At 37.9% G+C, this 23,707-nt stretch overlaps 1 protein-coding gene and 1 non-coding gene across 2 annotated transcripts in view; one reads left to right on the forward strand and one right to left on the reverse strand.

Annotated features, from left to right (window-relative positions):
• Positions 1-254: 254 nt before the first annotated feature.
• Positions 255-23,707, reverse strand: part of LOC139115767 (uncharacterized) — a 38,587-nt gene continuing 15,134 nt past the window's right edge. Inside the window, exons 3-4 of the mRNA XM_070678103.1 lie at positions 5,812-5,982; positions 255-1,154 (exon numbers count right to left, since the gene is read on the reverse strand). Of these exons, the coding sequence (XP_070534204.1) occupies positions 1,022-1,154; positions 5,812-5,982 (304 nt within the window). The 3' untranslated portion in view covers positions 255-1,021. The remainder of the gene's footprint in view (positions 1,155-5,811; positions 5,983-23,707) is intronic.
• Positions 10,842-10,915, forward strand: Trnai-aau (transfer RNA isoleucine (anticodon AAU)). The gene has a single exon. It is a non-coding gene; the product is annotated as a tRNA-Ile (tRNA).

Below are 23,707 nucleotides of genomic sequence, written 5' to 3' on the forward strand. Positions count from 1 at the left end.
AGTTTTTTTCCTCAAAATATGCAACCCTTACATCCTTCGAGTATACTATTGCTACCATACTAAACTTTACAACCTCTGCTTTTTGAAAATATATAGGATGAGGGGGCTTCCTTGTGATTCCTTTGAAAATACCAGTGTTGGCAAAGTGCAGCTCCACCACAAAATGCAAACCAACGCCAAATAATCTCTGTTCACAAGTTCCCCAATCTGACACATTCGATTCAACTTTGAATGATCAAACAAGACCATGCGAGTTTTTTCCCAACTTTCCGTCACCATTTTAATATACTCTTATGATACATAGTAACCGAATCGTAATAATAACAGATATAAAGAATTTAAAAAGTGTTTCCCTAATTCGTCTTGTCGGCAAAACTCTTCCACCTGAAATAGGTACAGGGCGAAACGGCTTACGTGATTAAAGCAACGCACAAAAACACCGGTCAATTCAAGTGACCAGTATTGTATCAAATCAAACCAACCACGACGGGACTCTCAAAATCAAATGTCTGATACAAAATCTACACTATATCATTATTATCTTCAAGTTTCTGACGAAACCAATAAGAGAACGACTGAACGCGTGCAGTCTTTTGACTATTGGACAAAATTTTAGCAATCTAGCGATAATTATAACGGTGACTCAGCATCTAAAACGTAAAAGATAAACTACCTACGTGAATTTTTCGTGGCGAAGTAATACTAACGGTGGAAGTGCTTCAAACCCATTTTCTTGAGGAGAACCGTTTAAGATTTTGTGTGAAAAATTCTTAAAACATATACAAACAGTGATATAATACTAGCAGTCTAATCTTTCACAAAAAAAAACAAAGTCAATGAAAAATAAAGTTGAAATTTTAAAGCCATTCCTAACCACCCTGTCCTTTTTTGTAACACACGGAGAGAAGTTTCAAGCAGTTCTCGTGATTTTGGAATGGCTAGAAAATTTCTGTGCTGTTGCCCACAAGAGGCCGGGCGCATCGACTGGTCCTCGGCAACGTTGACGGTGACGGGCAGCATTCTAGCGTTTACCGAGCAATCTGAAGAGCTCATCGTTTTTAGCCTTTTGATGTTGAAGCTGCTTGTTTAGTTTGCCTTGTAGCGTCATCAATGGTAGATTAAGTGAGCTGCCAGCCACTTTCCTCTTCTCTGCGCTGTACGGGAGAAACGAAATAACGAACTGTTAATCGATCTCATAAATGTTACCTCAGGAACAAAAAGAACCATAAAATCCCCAGGTCATCAGTGAATTATTTCCTCTAATTTTTTACATTGGAAAGTTAAAGAGACGATGGCTGTAACTTTTGATAATATTCATTATTTTTGTTCAACTACAAAGTTCAACTAGAAAGTGCATTTTTCACTCTTTTTCTAAAGTGTATTGAATAACAAGTATTTGCCCCGCAGGCACGACGAAATATTTGATATCAGTGCTGATAAATAGTTTTTTGTCCGGACCAATATTCGGTCTTCAAAAAAATAATATTGGTAGACATATAGACTGAGTTGCCAAGCTGAATATTGGGCTATTCAACATGATTTGGGGAGTGGAACAAGGCATAGTATGTTAGACACACTGAGAAAAAAAAAACAGTTTTCAATCACTTCCTTCACATTAACAAGTCATCGTTAATGACACAGTCCCCACTTGTTAATGGGTGCTTTGATTACAGGTCCTCAGAGAGGATAGAGTCCTCTTCATTAGGTCCGTGATAAAAATACTTTTGAATAAATTCGCTTGATACATGTCTGAGTAGTAGTTCAGGACATAAAAAAATCGTGATAAAATGGCCACATGGTGGCCATATTGGATCGAATCACAAAACAAATCAATGTGTATATGTATGACACAGGTCAATGTCCTTGTACCAACTTTGATTAAAATCGGTTGAAATATGCCTGAGTTATGGCTTTGTATATGAAAAAATCATAACAAATGGCCGCACAGCAGCCATATTGGATTGTATCACAAAACAAATTAACATGCATATGTATGACATTGGTCAATCTCCTTGTACCAACTTTGAATAAATTTGCTTGATACATGCCTGAGTTATGGTTCTGGACATGAAAAAACATAATAAACTGGCCACACGGCGGCCATATTGGATCGTTTCACAAAACAAGTCAATGTGCATATGTATGACATTGGTCGATGTCCTTGTACCAAGTTTGAATAAAATTGGTTGAGATATGCCTGAGTTATGGCTCTGTACATGAAAAAATCGTAACAAAATGGCCACAGGGCGGCCATATTGGATCATATCACAAAACAAATTGATGTGCATAGCTATGACATTGGTCAATGTCCTTGTACCAACTTTGAATAAAATCTGTAGAAACATACCTGAGTAAGGCTCTGTACATGAAAAAATCGTAATAAAATGGCCGCCTGGCGGCCATATTGGATTGTATCACAAAACAAATTGATGTGCATATGTATGACATAGGTCAATGTCCTTGTACCAAGTTTGAATAAAATCGGTCGAGATATACCTGAGTTATGGCTCTGTACATGAAAAAATCGTAACAAAATGGCCGCACGGCGGCCATATTGGATCGTATCACAAAAAAAATTGACGTGCATATCTATGACATTGGTCAATGTCCTTGTACCAACTTTGAATAAAATCAGTTGAAACATGCCTGAATTATGGCTTTGTACATGAAAAAATCGTAATAAAATGGCCGCCTGGCAGCCATATTGGATCGTATCACAAAACAAATCGATGTGCATCTGTATGACATATGAAGTAATCCTTGTACCAAGTTTGAATGAAATTGCTTCAGGCATCTCTGAGATATCTGCGTGAACGGACGCACGCACGCACGCACGCACGCACGCACGGACATGACCAAACCTATAAGTCCCCCCGGACGGTGTCCGTGGGGACTAACAAAATACAAAATAGGCCTGGCGGTACACTTTCACAATTTCTGCGATTTTTGGTTTTATTTTTATTTTTTAAGGTTACAAGATCCAACTACAGCTATAAAAGCAACAACAAATATTTTTTTACATGCAGCGATAATTTTGTAGCAAGATAACAAGAGGACGGTAGCTTTCCTGTCCACAATCCCTTAAAAATCCCCCTTTTGGACTACAGATAAGGTGTAAGCAACTGTAGTTTCTTCGTAGATTATGTTTTTAATCTATTATATAGACATGCATTAAGGGGACGGGGAGGCAGTATTAACCCTTTTGTTAAGTTTTCAGCCAGAGGTCTATTATATTGAGTGAAAAAGCAGCGACTAATGAAAGGTTTACCTGAAAGACAATACAGCATGATAGCGCTCACGCTGATTCCAGTCTCAACAACATCATTTAAGGATGTACAATCGGTAAAATTAAAAGTAATGTCATTTCTCTAAATTGTCGATTTTTGGATTCTCCTTTGTAAGTATTATCAAAATTTGTGATAAAATATAGGGGTCACCGCGCTCGTTTTTGAGATACATGACCATGAATTTTGCCACTTATGAGAAAAAATGCTAAGTCAGCATTTTTTCACCAATGCATGCTATGGACGAAATAATTCAATGCTGTTTATCTAAAAAGTTAGCGCGGTGACTATATCATTTTATTTGATCACTATTATTTATTTCTCTAGACTGAGCTTGGTGCAAATTTTCATGAAAATGACAATAGTAGAAATTGATTTTTCAGCAAATTTCAATGTAATCATATTAAGTGACAAATTCCACGCGCGCGTACCGCTCGTACATCCTTAAAACGAATATACCGTTGAGCAGTCCGAGATTATCTACAGATTCCAACGATATTTTCAACCTAGCCAAAACTAACTACTTTTGAAACTTTCCTTCAACATATCTTGCATAATTGGTAGGTGGTAGGATCATGATATCAGGACAACCCTACCCCCGACCCCTACCCTCTAGGGAAGGACATTTCTGCAACCCGTATGATTTATCAGTGTATTTGACGGTTGAGATCTCGCCTTTGGTGCATGCGCATCCGTGTTTAGGTGTGAGGTTTGGTGAATAATTAAGGCTGAGGCTGTCCGTAGATTTTGTATGGTCTATGCTGGAAGTACAAAGATTTAAAACGTAATGCCCGGATATTTGTTGTGTTGGGACTATCTCGAGAGGCGGGGGGGTGGGGGTTAGGTAGCTTGTTGAAGAAGACCCTCATCTAAGCGTTAATATAGGTGTGAAATATTAGAGAGGTTCGGCTACACGTTTTACGTGAACGTGAACGCGTAACGTCACGAATTTCTGTGATGATGTCATCGACTTGTGCGTACGTTCTCCACGTACACGGAGCCGGCGTCGCGTATTTACGTGGAGACAGCTGTTTTCACGTAATTTGTAAACGTGTAAATTTATTCTCATCTTTAGGTATCAAAACATGATATAAACTGTGAATCATTCATGCAGTTGTTAGTTGGATATATGATAGTGACATCCTCAAAGATATTCATGTATTTTCGTTATTTTTATGTGCAATTTCTTCGTCGATTCGCGGCATACGGGCAAACCATTGAGCTATCCCTGTGATGCGGAAACAGACTACGCGGACCCAAGCCGGGCCGAATCATTTCTTGCGCGTGCCACAAGAACGGTTGGCGTAATGCGTAGCCAAACGGACTTTTGCACGCGAACGTGTACGCCAACGCCAACGTGGATTCTACGCGTTCACGTTCACGTAAAACGTGTAGCCGAACCTCTCTATTAGCATACTGACAAACCCTCCACTACACAAATTCTGCGCGTCCGGTCTGATAAAATCTACCGTCAAAGCTTGGCAAGACTTGAGTGGTGACAAATGTTTTCTCTTTACTTTACCTTTCAGAATGACGGACAAAATGAACAGGGGCTTTAACTTTTGACGCATTTCAACTACTTTCGTTCATTATATCGACTTGAAATTTTGTTTTGTTCTTTAAGGCATGCTTGACATGAATTCTCTTTGACTGCAGACTGTATATTGCATATTTTGCGTTAAAGTGACAAACGTTGAAAACTTTGATAATATTTTCATTGACTTTTTTTCTATGAATAAAAAAATAAATAAACAAATTGATGAATGAATAAAACGTCTTTTTCTTCATTCCAACATTATGTTGAATCACGAGGTATAAGCTTTGCCAACAAAATACACGGTGTACAATAGGCAATGTTGTTGCTGACAAACGACATCTAGTCCGCGCCAAAATTCATAAGGTGACACTGGACTATTGACGTTGAAATTTTGCAGACTTCGCAGAAATACTGATCAATTCAAAAAGCATTGCGATATGATTCTAACAATGAGAAAAGACACCTACTTTACAGAATGCACAAAAATAATGGTAAAGGCATCAAAAGTCGTCGCTGATGATGTCACATTTTAACAGGCTATGTTTTATTATTAAGGCACTTGCGTCAACAGGGTACGAATTTCTATGTACAAATTATATATTTCATGAATAGGCGCACAGGAAGAAAACATGGTCCAAAGAGTGAAGCCACTGTGGTCTGATCAACTTGTTACTGGAAGCCTTTAATCTTTACGGCCCTGATATGGTTTTTGCGGACCGAGATTGTACGGCAGAAGGGCCCAAGCGTGCGACGGCCCCGTACGCCGTACGACCGACCATACGTTAGGCGCGAAAACTGGGCAACTTTGAAGCCGCCATCTTGGTACCAACAACACTTAAATAGTTCCATATGCAAATATAACAAAATCAGTTTTCTGAAGTTATCATTAAAAAGACTTGCTATTCACTTCAATTTATTATAGATTCTTCCCTCACAACAAAAATTACCAAATGCATGTGGTAAAGACAGGCGGAAGACAGACTTACTTACCTCAGTGCTTCGATGAGATTTGGATCGTAATCTCTTTTCGTGACTTCCGCGAATAACTTCTGGTTTTCGGCCGCCTGTTTTCTAATCCAGTCCGCCTTCTCACCACGTAATTTTTGAGCCAAGGAATAAATTGGAATATTTAAAGTACTGAGGGAATTCTCCTCTGTGCTCCTGGTTGGAATAAAAAAAGAAGATGCGTTGACGGTTTATTTCATGTGTTTTGCGACGGTGTTAGTTGACTGTCGAGTGTTTCAATCAAAGCAACTGCTGACGGGTTTTCCGGGCCCTAAACTGGAGTCTAGAAACACATTACAAGCGGAAGGATTCGATAAAGAGAGAACTTAATGGTTTAAAACTGCTTAAGTGGCTATAAACTTTATCAACGATTCAATTTAACACATAGCGCATCCACTGGGGTCTGAAATAAGGCCGAATAAAACAATTTATATGTTTCCGTTAACGTGAAATTTTCTTTTCTTTTTGTTGGCCGAGAACCATAAAGACGGTTAAAGGATTTACTAGAACTTTTTTTGAAAATATTAATGCAAAAAAATGTCTCGGGCCGTTTTTTTTCTAAGATAGATCGGTTACCGGAAACACACATTTTATTTGGCCCAAGGAATCGCTTGCAGTACAAAGAATATCGTGATAAGCGGCTGAAAAAGAGAAGAATGACTCAAGACAATCCGAAAATTACCGGGTGATTTAACCGGGTGAAAGGAATAGTCTAGAACCTTTTAAAGGGTAGGCTGATAAAGGAAAGATACTGAAACTATTTCACATAAGTGAAAAAAATATAAAGTGCAAAAATTATGCAAATATCAATTTCAAGAAATCTTACACGTATACCGCCAGAAAGCAAGAAATAATCACTTCTCGGCTTTTCTTGAGAAGACAAAAGAGCCAGGGGTCTTTTTTGTGCTTTTTTTTGTTTTTTGTTTGTTTTTGTTTGTTTTTTGTTGTGAGCCAGTAATTTCCCTTTGGCAATTTTATACTGATGAATGCCTAGTCACATATATGTGTGAAATGACATGGTAACAAACATTGACAATTGCTCATAACAAGTGTATTCACGGCGAAACCACAGGAACGCGATCACTACCAGGAGCGCTAAAAATTGCAAAGAATATGCGTTCGCTTTTTGCGGCGTTTTCCCAAACGTTGTGTATAAAACTTGGGCCTGCTCGTCCTCAGTGAAGGACGGGTATGGGTCGTACGTCCCGATGGCATCAGTGATTATCCGGCTCTTTCCCCATCCTACAGTGACGGGAACCTTGGAGACATTGAAATCCGTTTGAGAAATTATGACATGTGTACAATTGAATGACGTCAACTATATTGGAAGAACATTGACATTCAATTGAAAAATGCCACAGGTGTGTCTAACGAAGTACACAGTGTTGAATGTATCTCCCGAACAAGAGGCAATCAAGAAGTACAGAATGGCGGGTTTTATACTGATGAATGCCAATTAGTTTTCTAAAATACGGAAATTGATAATCCACGTAAATGAAATGACGTACATAAAGTGAGGCACGTGACACATTTCTTTTGAGAGCTCATTAGGCTGATTAGCTTGTAGGGTAGGTAATCATTTTGTCACGTGACCTTATTATGTTGATAAAGCCCCAAAACAACTTCTTCACCATCACCAATGTTTACAATCCACTCTACAATGGTAGAGGTAATATTGGAGCCAGAAGTATAGCTCCTGAGTCTAGCTGACCGACTCTGTTTTGTTTTATAGTGTTTGTTAAATCATTGCGAAGTTTGGCCGTTGCATACGAAATAGGAAATCGGCCTGTGTTTCCACGTATTTTTAGCAGAGATGATTTGAGTCTAGTTTAAACCGAGTGTCTAGAAAATGATCAACATATTATCATCGAAATAATGGAACATGTTCTGATGATTTTTAAGTCAAACATGAACTTTCACGAGCGTAGTTTTTCGGCCTGAAAAGCCCAATATATGGTGCAGGCTGTCTGAATCTCCCGTCTTTGTAATTCTATTTTCTGTTATTAAACCTTGTTTAACGAGGGTAGCCTGGTAAGCGTCAGTAAAGATGCTTATCTTCCCCAGGGCCCTCAGATGAACATACAAACTGATACAGAGCAGAATAACATGAAACATGACTAACAAAGCTAGAACAATACAATGCAATGCACAGAAAAATGTGGCCAGGAGTCACCACCTGCATACAGGAGAAAAAAATGCACAATCACACTAGATAGCAAAAACAAATTTAACAAGAAAACTAAAACTTACAAACGCAAAAAACTACACCCAATAAGCTTTAAGGTAAGCAGTTTTAAAACTGCTTAAAGAGTTACTAAATCTTATATTTAAATCGACATTATTCCACTGATTGGCACTATTTACAGTAAACCCTTTTCGATAAAAATCCCTATTTGTTGCAGGAACCACTCACAATTTTTGCATCTTGGATCTTGTAACTCTTTTATGATCAATTTCGGTAAAAAGACTTGTCATATATTGCGTCGCAAGATTATTTAAACATTTAAAAACCATACAAACATTCTTATAAACTATTCTATCTGGCAATTGCATTATATGCATTGTTTTAATAAGTGCTCGGTCGAAGCATTATATCTTGCATCACACATCACTCTGATAGCACGTTTCTGAATCTTATGCAACCCTTTCATAAACGATGATGCTCCCCATAAATGACAACAGTAATCCAAGTGTGGTAAAATATAGCTATTGTAAAAAATATTCATAGGTAAAAACTGTCTTATTCTCTTGAGCAAAGCAATATTACTATTTACTTTTTTAAAAATCTTGTCACAGTGCTGCTTCCATGACAGATTTTTATCGACAAGCGTATCAAGAACAGCAAGAATCTTTTCACAGTGTACTGCTTGCAATTCCGTTTCACCAAGATTACAGTCTAAAGTTTGTTTATTCAAATGTCTACGTCTTTGTTGCGTTGTTACAATCATTGTCTTTGTCTTGTCACAATTAATGGCCATTCTATTATTCTTTCACCAATTATGAACATTATTTAAGTCAGAGTTCAAAGTTGTCTCAATTTCTTGAATACATTTTGCACTGGTAGTTATGGTTGAATCATCTGCTTACATGTCAATGTTATTATCAATATAAAATGGCAAATCATTTATGTAAATGATGAAAATAAAGGCCCAAGTATACTACCTTGGGGAACGCCAGTCAAAATATGTTGCTTTGTAGAGTAAAAATTTCTAAATTGAACCAATTGCATGCGATTTTGTAGGTAAGATTTAAACCACCGAAGTAATAATTCTGTTTTAAAGAAATTTGAACGGGAGGCTGACGTTACCGTGATAATGATAGTGGCATAATTCGAGTGTACAAATCACAAACAAACTAATAGAAAGCGAACATGCTGCATCGTGGAATCTGTTAATAGCTTAGAACTTTGATAGGATTAGCATTACGTTCACACTGAGTGATGATAATGATGATGATGATGCTGATGATGATGATGATGATGATGATGATGGTGATGGTGGTGCTGTTGCTGGTGCTGGTGGTACTGCTGGTGGTTATGGTGGTGGTAACGGTGAAGGTGAAGGTTACGGCGGCCGGAGTAAGCACAACTTCTTACGCAAAGGACGAAGCCTGCATGATTCGGCGAGAAATTCAAGAATGCCATAACTGTATCCGTATCACGAACAAGCACTGCCAATTCAAGTCATAATGTCAAGTGATTAGCGTTTGTTTTCCCACCGAAGACGCAATCAAGGACGCATGGCCCAGTGTTTGCGGTTCATCATCAGAGTATAGTTGACGGACGCTCTACCGCGCCCATTGCGTAGCTCGACACTTCAGGACGTTAAGCTAGCACGTCAATGGAAAATTAGACCTCGTTCATGAAATGCATGCATGCATGCGGCAATCTGGTTGGTCTCACGTGGATACTTGTAAGTTTTGTGTCAGACGATATAGCCAAAAATAGGTCAGGGGTGACAAGGACTTTCGCCTCAACGACAAACAACTTGCAACAGCAAGGAGTATAGCTGGACTTCACCACAGTCGCTTGGTGGGCTATTCAGCTCTGGGACTATTCGACCCTTTGACGAGTGTACAGAAGCGAGAAAGAGGTGTTTCTCGCTTCTTTACACTCGTCTATGGGGCGAATAGTCCCACAGCCGAATAGCCCACCAAGGGACTGTGACTTCGTGTAGCTGTGGGTCCATAGCTGTGGTGTTTCAGACGGGATTCCTGCCTTTTACGGGCTGGTTTTGACTTTTATGATTTTAATCCCGCCACCACAGCTATGGGAAAATGCGTAGAATAGCGTCCACGTTACGCCCGACAGCACCCTTGTCGCAACTTTGTTCGGCGATATTTCGAAAAAGTTTCCATCCAAATTACAAATCGCCAACATTCATCGACAACTTGGTTATTGGGGACTCACCACGACCAGAAATCCGCTTAAAATTCACTGAAATATCGCCTTTTTTCTAGCTTCAACCGACATGACTACTCGGAGATCGCCATTTTGCTGGCGTAAAAGTGTTGTTCGAGGCTCGCTGCAGAACGTCACTACAGTGACGTAACGGTGACCGTCAAAACCAGCCCGTAAAAGGCAGGAATCCCGTCTGAAAACACCACAGCTATGGACCCACAGCTAGACTTCACGTGCCACAGTGAAACGAAGTATCATGGTGGGTACACACTTACTCATGACAGTTATTGTTGTATTCGGGAAAATCAAACTTTTCATTTTAACCATATTATTATTGTTCTGTTCAAAAACGTTTATTATTTTCGCTTTTTATAACTTGAATGTGAACGCACGCAATAAAATACAATCACGGTGTTATAATTTCAACTTCTTTCATGATCATCGCGTGCAGTTTTATGACTCAGATCGACTTAATACATATCGTTAAGTGAAAAAAAGCTGCTATTTATTGTATATATCCGCAAGTACAATCCCGGAGTACAATGCTCATATGATCTTTTTGTCCTGACACTAAACCTGAAAATATTAATCACCATATGACTGTCATGACCCAACCGGCCGGTTAGCTCAGTTGGTTAGAGCGTCGTGCTAATAACGCGAATGTCGCGGGTTCGAGCCCCGTACTGGCCAGTCGTTTTGCTCGACGAAAATACCCAATAACGCGATGCAACCTGGTTAATTATTTCTCGATGTATCTATTTTCTGGTTTCGCCACCAGCCGAACTTTTCTCAGCGGTTCAGTTTAGAAAATAACGCTACTGACAAAAGAAGTGACATGCAAATACTGCGAAAACGCGCTCGCGTCAGAAAAAAACAAGATTCTTTAAGGGAAGGGGATTTCAGCAGAATTTTCAGTTTAATTGCCCAGAATTCTCTTATTGAGGCAAGAGCTATTTATGAGTTATGAGTCACATATGTGAAAGCTGTATCGTGCGTGAGATTAGTTTTCGCCACAGAAGCTACAATAAAATCATGTTCACAAAATACGCGCCAATTTTCGTTTTAGCGGATAAATATTGCAACATTTTTTATAATACCTGCATCTTATCGTCTGACGCTGTCCCTTTGTTATGCATATTTTCGAGTAATTTATGCTAATAAGGGAAGATTCAGGATGATTTCCTTTCCGCTCTTCAGGCGTAAACAAACTGTAATATATGCAGAGTGCCATTCGACTTGATAGGTTTATTTATCCCACAGATTTAGCACAGACTGTTTTCCGTTATGAATTTTTCATAAGGACTTCAAATAAACCGTCGCTTGCCTTTGTCGATTGAAGGAGGACTTTTAAATGGATCGCAGTGATAAATAAAAAGTAAGCATTCCGTAAAGTTCATTCTGAGAATTAAATATTTAAGTCTATTTTATTCATTCGCATGGATGTGAAGTTCGCTGCCATGATATGCAACTTCTATCGTTCAGGTGTAACTAAACCCCCCGTCAACAACGTGATATACGCTCTCTGCGCACCGTACCACCAGGACACACCACGGTCCCTACACAACTTTAACCTGCAAACATGAGACCGTGGGAACTTCTACTATGGAAAAAAAACGGACTGATGGACGGGTATATGATCAGAAAATCGGTAAAGAGGTATGAATAGGTAAGCAGGCAGGTCAATGGCTATAGTAGAGTCTAAAGACAGGTAAGTAGGCAGGTATGAAGACAGGTAAGCAGATTGGTAAGTAGATGGCCATACATTGGCAAGTAAGAGGGTATAGCGGGGAGAAGGAGGGAAGAGAGAGATATATATTGAGGTTGGTGGGTAGAGGTCAAGGGGAATCAAGTTTACTACGAAATCTCCAAAGCTCCGATGTCTTAGTGTCGCCACGGGAAGTTATCAGACCAAGGCAAGGCGATTATACCAACCTTGAATTCGATCAGGTACTGTCCCTTCACAATGATTAAAGGTTGATTTAAGGTGGAATGCTCCGAGGGGACAGATGTTCAACCTCTCAGATTTGTAAAATACTACCGCTTGCATAGATGCAATTTTAAGCTCTTCAAGTAAATAAATTTTTCACTGTCTTATATTTGAGAAAATCAAAAATTTGGGTTTTTTCACATCGAGTCAGAGGAAAACTTTGAATTTCAAATATTGGTAAATCTTATGTAACTTGTTTCTCTGGTACCAAAATTTGCTCGGCGACACCAAATTTTTATTCATGATTTTGAAAGAGAAGGTTGGGCGTTTCCTTTGGGTAAGTTTGAGCAAACGGTTAAGTGTTCAGTTTCGAGGCGCATACTATGTAACTTCTTCCTTTCACTGGTGCGTGACTCAGCTGCATTGTGGGTACCTTTTGCCGTGTGTAGGCATTTTCAGAACTGCCCTGTCGCACAATAAGATCGCTCAATCCCTGAAAGAGGGGTACATAAAATACGATCCATATCAAGGTACATATGGTATGTCGATATTTGTAAGTTTTGATTTTATCCATTTTAAAATGTGGTTGCTGTTCGGCAAACGGCACTACCGCCATATTCCTTCTGCGGTTCAGTGCGAATGAAATCTGCCCGTCGGTTTTTCATGGTTTGTTTGCGCGCGAGAATCTCATTTTCGGTATACTTTCTCGAGAACATTTTCATAGATTTGCTCGATTCCGCCTAAGTTCCTGTTCTAAGTTCCTTCTTTATGTCACTGAAACCATGGCATGGAAATAACGTATATTTTTATAACATAATTATACAACGTGTACATAACATAAAATTAGCATAAATATGTAATCTACGTGTGGATGACATTATTCGCGATTTTACAAACGTAAAAGCGACCGGTAGTTGTCATGGTTTCGAAAGCTTCATCGAAACAACGTATCTTTATTTTCAACGGAGCATTATATTCAATTTGTCAATCTTTATATATAAGACCATGTTGATGAGAGAAAATTATTTGAAGTCATTGTAAGCTACTGTCAGCAGAAATAGTTTTGTGTGTATATTTGATGAATTTAAAGGTATACTGTTACCTGTTCCAATTTTGCCAAAGTTACCATGGAAAGAGAAAATCAAACCAATCACAGATTTTGAGCGAGCGGCCGCTTTTTAAAAACAGCGTCCTCACATGGGCATTTTGAATACCAAGGAGCGGCTCTTTGACCATATATGGGTATATTTAGATTACAGGTGACTGTATACCTTTAAGCATCACGTGTCCACATTTTCTTTTGCATGTAACTGTTGTATCTTTTCAGTTTGATGGGCGGTGGTCCTTTACATGAATTAAGTAAGATTACTGTGATTCAGACGTTTGGCGGAGGATCCGCGGTTTGTACAAAGATATGCTTTGTACAACTCACGGAAACGCCAAACAGAACGTGACCGCTGGTATAGCACGTTTCGGCATATTCTCCGCGTGAGTTAAAGCATAGCGGAATTTGCAACGCACTAACGCCTACGAAATGAGGCGCATCGCCAAACGTTGATCTAGATATCTTGTACATGATGTTTCCAGAGATTTGGTGACCCTATTATGCTGAGTATGGCAATGTAATAACTATATATGGATTGTCTTTCCTCAGTCACTGATGCATCACAAACATACTCTGTTTATGTTCAGCAATTTCTGGTTTCTGAAAAGGATTAAGGTGTTTGGTGCGCAACGTACCATTTATTTCACTGTAAGGTAAGTGACTGATAAACAAATATAGTAACTCAACAAACATCGTCTTATTAAGTAAGAAGGTTTCTATACATAGATACATAGATAGATACATACATATACATGTACACATATATATAATATATGTATACATATATATATATATATATATATATATATATATATATATAATATATATATATATATATATATATATATATATATATATATATATTCGCTGAATACCTGTTTTCACCGACATTACAATTGTTGCAAGCAACTATATTTACCACAGTGAAAATGAATTTACTAACAATGGCTCGCAAATAATAACAGAGTCACAATTTCAAGTTATTAAACTAATCAGCTTTATCAAAAAGTTTACTAAGGCTCCGACAAAGGGAGCGCATCATCGTACGGAAGCCATTGATTAACAGGAGATTATATAGGATTTCCTTGTTCGATGTAAAGTGTTTCAAATTTCATGGCCATCGAGCATTTCCGAGCCTGACAATAATAAAGTTAAGACCGAGTGAAAAAAGTAATCCCAGAATCACGGTCACCGATAACTGTAGCCCTGACTAACGTTTTCAACTTCCCTGTTCTTTTCTTGTATATTTTTTGGAATCCTCTTTCAAGGATCACATTTTATCTGTACATCTGACGAGACTGGCTCGACGCAAAAAGAAAGCCAATTATTTGTTGTGCGCCATGTCACATATTTCACGCTAGTTGTGGCTTTTCAGTCACCCGCCTCACGTGATAAAACAAGGATAAAATACGCCCGTCGTTAACTTTTTATGGGTGATGATACCCATGCACGACGAACAAATATTGAGTCAGTTACTGAAAGTCGATAGGATCTTTAACTGTTACACTCCTTGCCTTCCTCAAATTAAGACAAGTCTGAACTACCTATGAGTAACACGTTTAGGTAGAACACGCCTCGGGGACAGATATTCGGACTCTCAAACTTTTGCAATTCTTCTCTATACCACTTGTAGGGGTTCATTTTAAAGCTCTTTGTGTGAGAAAACTTTTCACTAGGTTATTTTTTTTTCGAAAATCGAAATGTTTTCTCCATAGAGTTAACAAAGGAATGACTGAAAGTTTCATTAAGGAAAGTCTGAGCAAAAGATTAAGTCTTTCACTTTCGAGGTGCATACTACCTTAGAGGTTGAAGAGTAACAAGCTGATCTTCTCACCGGGCGGGAATTTCAGACATCTTCACACACAATGACCATGATAACATCAGTTTTTACATTGTACAAAATAATGTTACGGTACAAGTACATAAATTCACGCTTATGATCAAGTGATTGCGGCATGCAATAAAATTTCAAATAATTGTTTCCAGTTTAACAATCTCGATCTATGCTCGCTTAATGGTGATTTTTGTTTATCTGATCTGACTTTTTTACAGATATATGTCACTCCTTTTATTCTCATGTTCATCGCTGAAACTTCTGTTCCTCCCGTTTGCGAGCTTCCTTATGACACTTTGCATCATTTGTAAGATCACCTTTCAGACGCGGTGGACTTTCAAAAGAATTAAGTTACATTTTGTGCAAAACTACTTAGAGCATAGCCATTTGCATGTGTCCAAAAGTGTATCGAAGATAACATATACGTTTTACGTAATTTGTTTCTTTCGTTTCAAATTTTACCGGGTGACCCTTGACCTTTATTTTTTTTCTTTCGAAATTGAGGTTATGGTTTAAAGTTTCCGTACGGAAAGTTTTAACAAAAAAGTCTTTCAAAATTCAAAGTGCGTGATATCTTCATCTTCACTGCTTGTTTCTGCATATTATACTTTAAGGGCGTGTCCATGTATGTACACGTTTTTTTTTTCAAATATCTCGAGACGATATGCTTTCAGAGATATAAAGCCTCTAATTGGAGAGTTTGTCAAGTCTAAATAGGATACAAAATGACAAGAAAAATGTTTATTTTGAACAATGATCAAAGTACATCTCCTTGTTTACTATGTAATACAAATTTATGTATTGTTGCTTTCTTGTTGTGTTTAAAACTACTTTAGAGACTTGACCTTTTTCCATGCTCAATAGTTCATTTTTGAAGGGTCTAATTGTTCCCCTGATACATGAAGTAATTTATATTATAAAAAATACTCCATTACAATAAAATAAATGATTCATTTGTTAGCTTTAATAGCTACATCAAAGTGAAAATCGTAAATTAAATATTGCTGCTCCGTTGTCCTTTCCTGACAGGGGAAATGGACATTTCTGTTTGAGTGTGAGTTTGATGTTGTTATATATCGAGCTCAATAGTGAAAAAAAAAATCAAAGCGGGTATCAGTTTTTGCATGCAATGTTTTTGGCCTCAGCATAATCAATGGAACTTTACGCACTTGTATGAACAATTTGAAAGCATCCTCGCAAAACAAGTCTGACATTTGTACCGGTACGATTTACAATAATATGCTATTGATCAGACGGCGTATTTCATGGCCAGTTCTCCGATGTGGAGTGAAATGGTCACAACCGAGTGGTATACTTGTCGCTTTGGGTTTATTGATATTACATTATAATAGTATATTAAAATTCTGGAGTGAAACGGATAAAAAGGAGTATATCTGCAAGAGAAATATAGCGCGTGTTTTAACTATGCTATATTGCGAATATAACACTGTTATTTTCACGTCTTGGCCAATCAGATTCCCGTATTTACGCCCTCAGTGTATTTATAATTAATGTTATACTTCGGAGGATCTCTTATGTTTGAGCCGACAGCTTTACAAGTGAGTCAACGATATGATTTAATACGTATCAAAATTAATTCGGCAAAATGCATGATTCTGCAGAAAAAAAAGATACATATCTGTAAGAGGAGGGAGTATGATAAAGTCTCAAGTTACCTCACATTTTCATCTATTTGCATTGTTATATTCAATATGGCTGCCTGATCCTTATCTCTCGACATTATCATAAAATTTGCATGTGCGAATTCAATATGGCCGCCTGTCATAATTTTTAACGTAATGAAATACACCATCTAGCAGAGGTTTCCGGACAACATGATTAATACCTGCATACTAAAATGTACCTAGACAAAATATTACCGCAGATCTTGGACAGTTTAACGTTAAATCAAAATTCGCTCGTTCTCGCTTCGCCTGCTGTCTTGAGAGCTGCAAATTCAAATTTAAGTGCTGATAATTAGTCAACCAGGCAATCAATTTGAACGTTTAATGACAGACTTTTATAATTTTTGATAAGTGAACGAAATCTTACATTTCAAAATTATACTCTTTAGTTTAATTTGTGTAAAGGTTTCAAGTTCTAATTTTTATATTTGAATTGTTTTGAAAGATGTTTTCATCCTACAGAAAGTGTAATTTGGCTTTGGAGGTGATGTTTGTTTGGATTTCGAATACCCTCTCCTGGAGGATCTAATATTTACTCTTGTAGAATTTTCAACGGAGATAATTAGCAATTACCCCAGGTATCGCAAATAATTCCTGACACGCCTGCTTGACAACATTTAACCATTTCTCGAGGGTCTATGATTTAACTTAATTTACAAGCAGTCTGTTGAAAGAACGCCACACTTCTGTTGGTCCTTCCATCACTATGTGCTGTCCGTGTATTGAATTTCACTTCAATTTTATCAGTCCCGCGAGCGCTCTTCCTTGTAATACATTCTCATGGTTTCCGCTTTGCGAACGACAGTTTCAGGCGATAAAAAGTGACTCTCGAAACATTTCATACACTTGCCCGTTTGCAAGTCGTTAACGCGGGAAAAGAATTTGTTACATTCTTTGACGTGAGATGTCTTGCGCTCACGCTCGGCGGGAAACGATCTGCAATGCAAGGCCACTGAGAAATGTATCGATAACAACAGGGCATCAACATTATCTATCCATCTTTTGGTGGCACTGTCACTTGTGTCAACCTGTCAATCATAGCTACGAATTTCACTGTCTGACTTTCACATTTCACAGTATTACAAGAAATGATAAATTACCTATTGTTTTAATTATTCAGAAATCGATATCGTTATATTATTATCACAACCAGTGTTTACATACAAACATACGTACGTGTTACTACATACATACATACATGCATACATACATACATACATATATACATACATACATACATACATACATACATACATACATACATACATACATACATACATACATACATACATACATACATACATACATACATACATACATACATACATACATACATACATACATACATACATACATACATACATACATACATACATACATACATACATACATACATACATACATACATGATGTGTATAAGCTTATACGTATACATTCACGAACAGCGAAAGCAACATGTTGACGAGCTACTTAATCATCTATATCGTCCTTCTCAGATTAGCATCAGCCACTACTCCAAGCGAATTTTTCCTTTCACGTCATATCTGTATCAGTAATTAAGTTATTCATGCGATATATTAACCATTCTATTCATATGCGGGCATATAGCAACAGGTGCCCCGTGTACATCATAATGTTCGCAATGGACGATGTTGAAAATAATAGCGCGGGTTACCCGTTCAGCATATAGGAAATATAGGTACACTGGAAATTTATCGCGGTGTCTTTTGCTAAAGGACATCTAACATACTTATTTTAAGAAGTGATCCTTTGTTATGTGTTAGAGGGCGATGCACAGCCTTCAAGTAGTGTGAGTCAACAACGAACGCCGGTCTAATGTCTTTCCGCACTCCTGGAGTTTTTCCTTCTACTGCAGTCCAGTCACGTTCCAAAGTGAATGGAGGTGAGCACGTTAACGCCTCACCAGAGATACCAGGAAACTGCACTCCGCGTTCTCCCTCGCCATTGTCTGACACAACGCGCGATTATAATTCTATTGTACGTGATGACAGCCGTATTATGAACGCAAGACCGATTTTGAAATATCATCGATTATGCCCTCGAAATTAACACGGTGTATACGGTGTGGGCGTCTGTTCTGAGGCTACCTTAAAATACGTAATTCCTTAAGCGTATACTAGAATGACTTGAAAGAAAAAAAGAAAATATACTTTAAAATTGAAATAATGTTATTTATAAAGTCCAGCACACTGGAATGTTACTATTACCCCTTTGAATGCTGTATTTTTTCCCACCAAAATTTCAGTGCAACATTTTACCAATTTTTATGAACTTTTCTGTAATTTTTCTGATAATTTTGGACCAAATGAACACAACAATTCATTGGCCACAGTTTTTTATCAAAATTTTGGCAAATATCTGACAAATACTGACTTAAGTATATTTTATAAAGGTGACAAAAATTGACTACGGCGCTCAAAGGGTTAAGGCTTTGTGTATTTGAGAGCTATTATTTTTATGTTCATAGAGTACACGTCATGGTGAGCAAATATATCGACATGCCTTGGGTGCGACATGCGCGGACTAACATTTCGTTAACGAAGAAACGTTAGCTTTGCTCGACCGTAAATAGAAAACTCCCGAAATAGCATTCTAGGGAATATGTTTTTGTGAAATTGGATATTGTTTGTGATCCTTCGCGCTCAGGACAGACTGCAAATGTATTTTCATGACAAAAAATATGCAATTGCACAAAATTCATTTTATTTGTGGAGCTGATAGATCTTATAAATGGAGTGAAGTTCGCGATAGATTGAAATGAAGAATGCACGTTTCAGATTACTTTTGCTATCTTAACAGTAATGTTACTTTTTTCGTCTGTTTTGACGGTATATAAACCCGTCTTTTGGTTGTGTTCTTCATAAACATTACGAGGACCATAGATAATTAAGGCCCGGGGTTAGGAGATTTGCAATTAATTGCACGTTATCTCTTTTTACCACACAAAAATCAATTTTCAGCAAAGAGTTAGCACTGTGCACGTCGAGTCCCGGGGACATATTTTTACATAGAAGTTCCTCGGATTTTTTTCCTGAATATTATGACTCAAGAAGTAATGTGCCCTCAGTGTCGTTTTTGTGATACCTAACAATGCACAATAACCCCCTGAGAAACTGCTGCATAGAATTGCCGCCATTTTTATCCTTCAGTGCAAAAGTGTAAACAGTGATTACATTTTTCCTTTAACCCTTTGAGCGTTGTAATTTTTTCCCGCCAAAATTTAAGTGCAACATTTTAGCAATTTTTATGAATTTTTCTGTACCTTTTTTATGGTTTTGGACCAAAAGGACATCAGATTTCATTGGCTCCAGTTTTTTCTCAAAATTTTGGCAGAAATCTTAGAAAAATTGACTGCGGTTTATTTTATAAAGGGGACAAAAATAGACTTTGGCGCTCCATGTCTATTGAAACCTAAATACTGTATCGACAAACAGCTTCGGCGTTATATTTCGAGCTCGCGTTAATATTTGTAAAAACAGATAATGTTTATTAGATCTGTGTGAAAACAAATCACCTTTAATTGGCGTGTAAATGTTGCTTGTTACCGGATGAAAACACAGCCCTAGGACAAGCAGTGGAGAACGGGGATCACGGATCCCTGATAGACTGTAGACTACAGACGGAGTCTGGCATAAAACATCAGGTCGTCAAAATCGACAATGTTTTACCGCCATTGCAGGTCAAACGTATCAGCACATACTGCACATAGCCAGGTCACTACGAACATGTCGATGCTATAAAAGATATTTCTATTCGGTCGTCACAAATGCACATTATAGGCCTGTTCGCATCACATGACCCTTGCTATCTGCAGTAAATCAGTTCTTAATGGCGATTATCATGCGCTGGATTACAGTGGTTTGCAGATTATACTCCTATTACAGATAAGCTGACCATTAAATAATAAAATACCATGACTAAACATTTGATGCTCTTTATAATCCCGTGCAGTGATAATATCTGCATGCCCCAGCAATAGCTCCTGTTACTAAAGAGGGGATTAAAGTGAGCGATTAACCGACGTTCAGGTCGTGCAACAGATATGGAGATGGGTTAGGGGGAAAATTTGAGCAATATTTCAAATATGCATCGCTGTCGCGACCCCTGAATCGGAAATTTGCACGTGGCGACGTGAAGCAGACATTCCGTGCATGTAGCGTATGCCATGCTACTTAAAGGACCGTGTGGGGTTTATTTTGGGTTTACGAATGAAGAATTTCCACACGGTCATCCCGTTTTATCACGACAGTGTCAGCAATGGGGTCAAGCCACGAGCCTGGTAGCCATTTTCAGAACATTCGACCACGGCCCTGTTGTGTTGTCGCCATGTCGCCATTATGAGCTGCTCGTAACAGTTCCCTCATCTTTTGTTTCGTTGCCATGGTGTTCAACATTTTATGACACTTTGATGCAACGCTTCAACAGATGAAACTGTCTACATCTGTATTGAGTTCAGGGAATGTATTAATAAATTGTCTGATTTGTGGCAAAAAATAATGGAAGACCAAAATGCATTTTTTAAGGTTATTATGCACTTTTTATGATATTTACTCACGAGAAATTGTTATCCAACGCACGCTCTGGTATTAAGCTCAAAGGTTAATCCCTTTACTCCCAAAAGGAATTAATAATATACGTTTGATACAACACAAGGGGATCCGTTTTATTCCCTTGTGACGTCATACAAAGCCTTAGCTAGGTGATGATCTGAATGGTTTTGAATATAACCACAATGATGGCGTCTCTAAACCTTGTGGCAGTTTTCTTACATCGTCAAATCATTTGCACAAACATACAAATCGATCAAGGTTCATCTCTGAAGAACATAAAGGAGAGACAAGCAGAAGGATATTGAGCCCCAGGCGCGAGAAAGACCATCGGTTGAAAATGCCATTATTGATAACCAACACACCTAAGGCTTACATCGATTGACCGAAAGGGGTCTGTGGGTCGCGATATGATGTCAATAGTCCTTGCACTTCGCCAGGGTCGGGGAAAGTCAAATGTCTTGAATGGTCCACCGTTGATTGTTAGCCTTTCGGCGCAAGAATATTACACAAGACCTTCTCAGCTTGCAGGTTTTAATAGTTTGTGAAACAGGTCCCCGGGCCGCGTATAAAATAAGCTGGTAGGGCTTTTATTGTTTCTACGTATGGACCGTTATTTCCGCCACAACGGTTCGTTTGGCATTACAATCAAAACAAAATCGATCACTAATTTATGCTAAGTGTGAAAATCATAAGCTAACTGGCGCGGTATAAATGTTTCCCGTGTTTTCTGAACGTATGGAATGAGTACACAAAAAACCGGCACACCTTTTCACAGCTTTGCAATTTTTTTCTCTCTCTCATTTATGATTATCTTGACATTATTGGCGTTAAAGATGTCGTCAGGCGCGATATAAATTACAGTGAATCTGTTCAACTCAAGTTAGTATGCACTTCGAAAATGAAAGACTTAAACATTTGCTCAAAATTTCGTGAAGGGATCTTTCAACTATTTTCTTTCCAAATCAAGAATAAAATCAGGGGTCACAGAGCCAATTTTGGTACTAGAGTAACAAATAATCCAAGATTTACCGATATTTGATATTCAAAATGGCCGCCATCCCTGTGTTGACTCTATGACGAAATATAAAATTTTTGAATTTCGAAAAACTAAGCCAGTGAAAAGTTTTCTTACACCAAGAGCTTTAAAATGAACCCCCACAAGTGGTATAGCAGAAAAGAATTGTAAAAGTTTGAGAGTCCGAAATATCTGTCCCCGAGGCCCCCATCCTAAGTATTTGCGACGATTTTAACTATACGAGTCACTCAGTCTAGAATAAACACATCATATGAAATGTATAAGGTGCCATACAATCTGAGACTCCAAAACAGTTCCAGTCAATTGGACCTTTCCATCCCAATGCTATCAACAAATTCCTTGTTCAGACAATTTGCTGTACGCCAAGTGTGTTCAATTTTTATGCCGCAAGGCTGCATTTATTTCAAATATTCTATTTTCGAATATTTACCCTGCATTTCTATATCAGGTCTTGATTTTTCACCATACGTCAGGTACAGATGCGGTAAATAACGATCCGACGGAGAACGACAATTGAACGAATCGAAATCATGGGTGACAATGCCCACGGCTCATGTGGCACAGATGATGCTTTACGCGAGACGCTGGGTCCAAAGTGGAGCTTGAGATATCATTTGACTGTGAAGCAAAAGTACTTCGGGAAAGTCTATCTTTCTTCAGGCGATACTAATTCAGACGAATTCAAACTGGCAAAGGGATAAAAAATTCATACGATTTGGTAAAAAGTCGTACCAGACATAAATCACGCTGAGCTCTCTTCATAGAGCGCTCTTCATAAACAACTGAAATGTTGTCACGGTGAATTATTGCAATGACTCTGTTCCGTGATAGGGTGTGAGTTTGTCGTGAATCTGATCGAAAAAAGTTAATTAGAGACGCAGAGAGTCTCAGTCTTCTGCTTTTCTTTCACGTTTCTGTCAAATTATGCTGGGTTTGTAAAAACCATCATTTGTAATAAACTTCATAGTGGCTTTCGCGGTGTGTGTGTATACATATATTATATATATATATATATATATATATATATATATATATATATATATATATATATATATATATATATATATATATATATATATATATATATATATATATATATATATAAGTATACAGATGTCCTTCTGGGAAATTACAGTGCTCAATGCTAAAAACAGAGCGCCATAAATAATAACACAAATTACTTCAATAATACCTATAACCTACTTTGTACTTGAAGTTGTTTGTGTCATTGTATACATTACATGTATATTTGACATTAGAATTCCTGTCGGAAATATTTATGTCAAATTGACATGCTGTAATTTGGTGTTGAAATTCAATAAGT

This window comes from Ptychodera flava, chromosome 17, assembly GCF_041260155.1.
Source record: "Ptychodera flava strain L36383 chromosome 17, AS_Pfla_20210202, whole genome shotgun sequence".
NCBI classification, from domain to species: domain Eukaryota; kingdom Metazoa; phylum Hemichordata; class Enteropneusta; family Ptychoderidae; genus Ptychodera; species Ptychodera flava.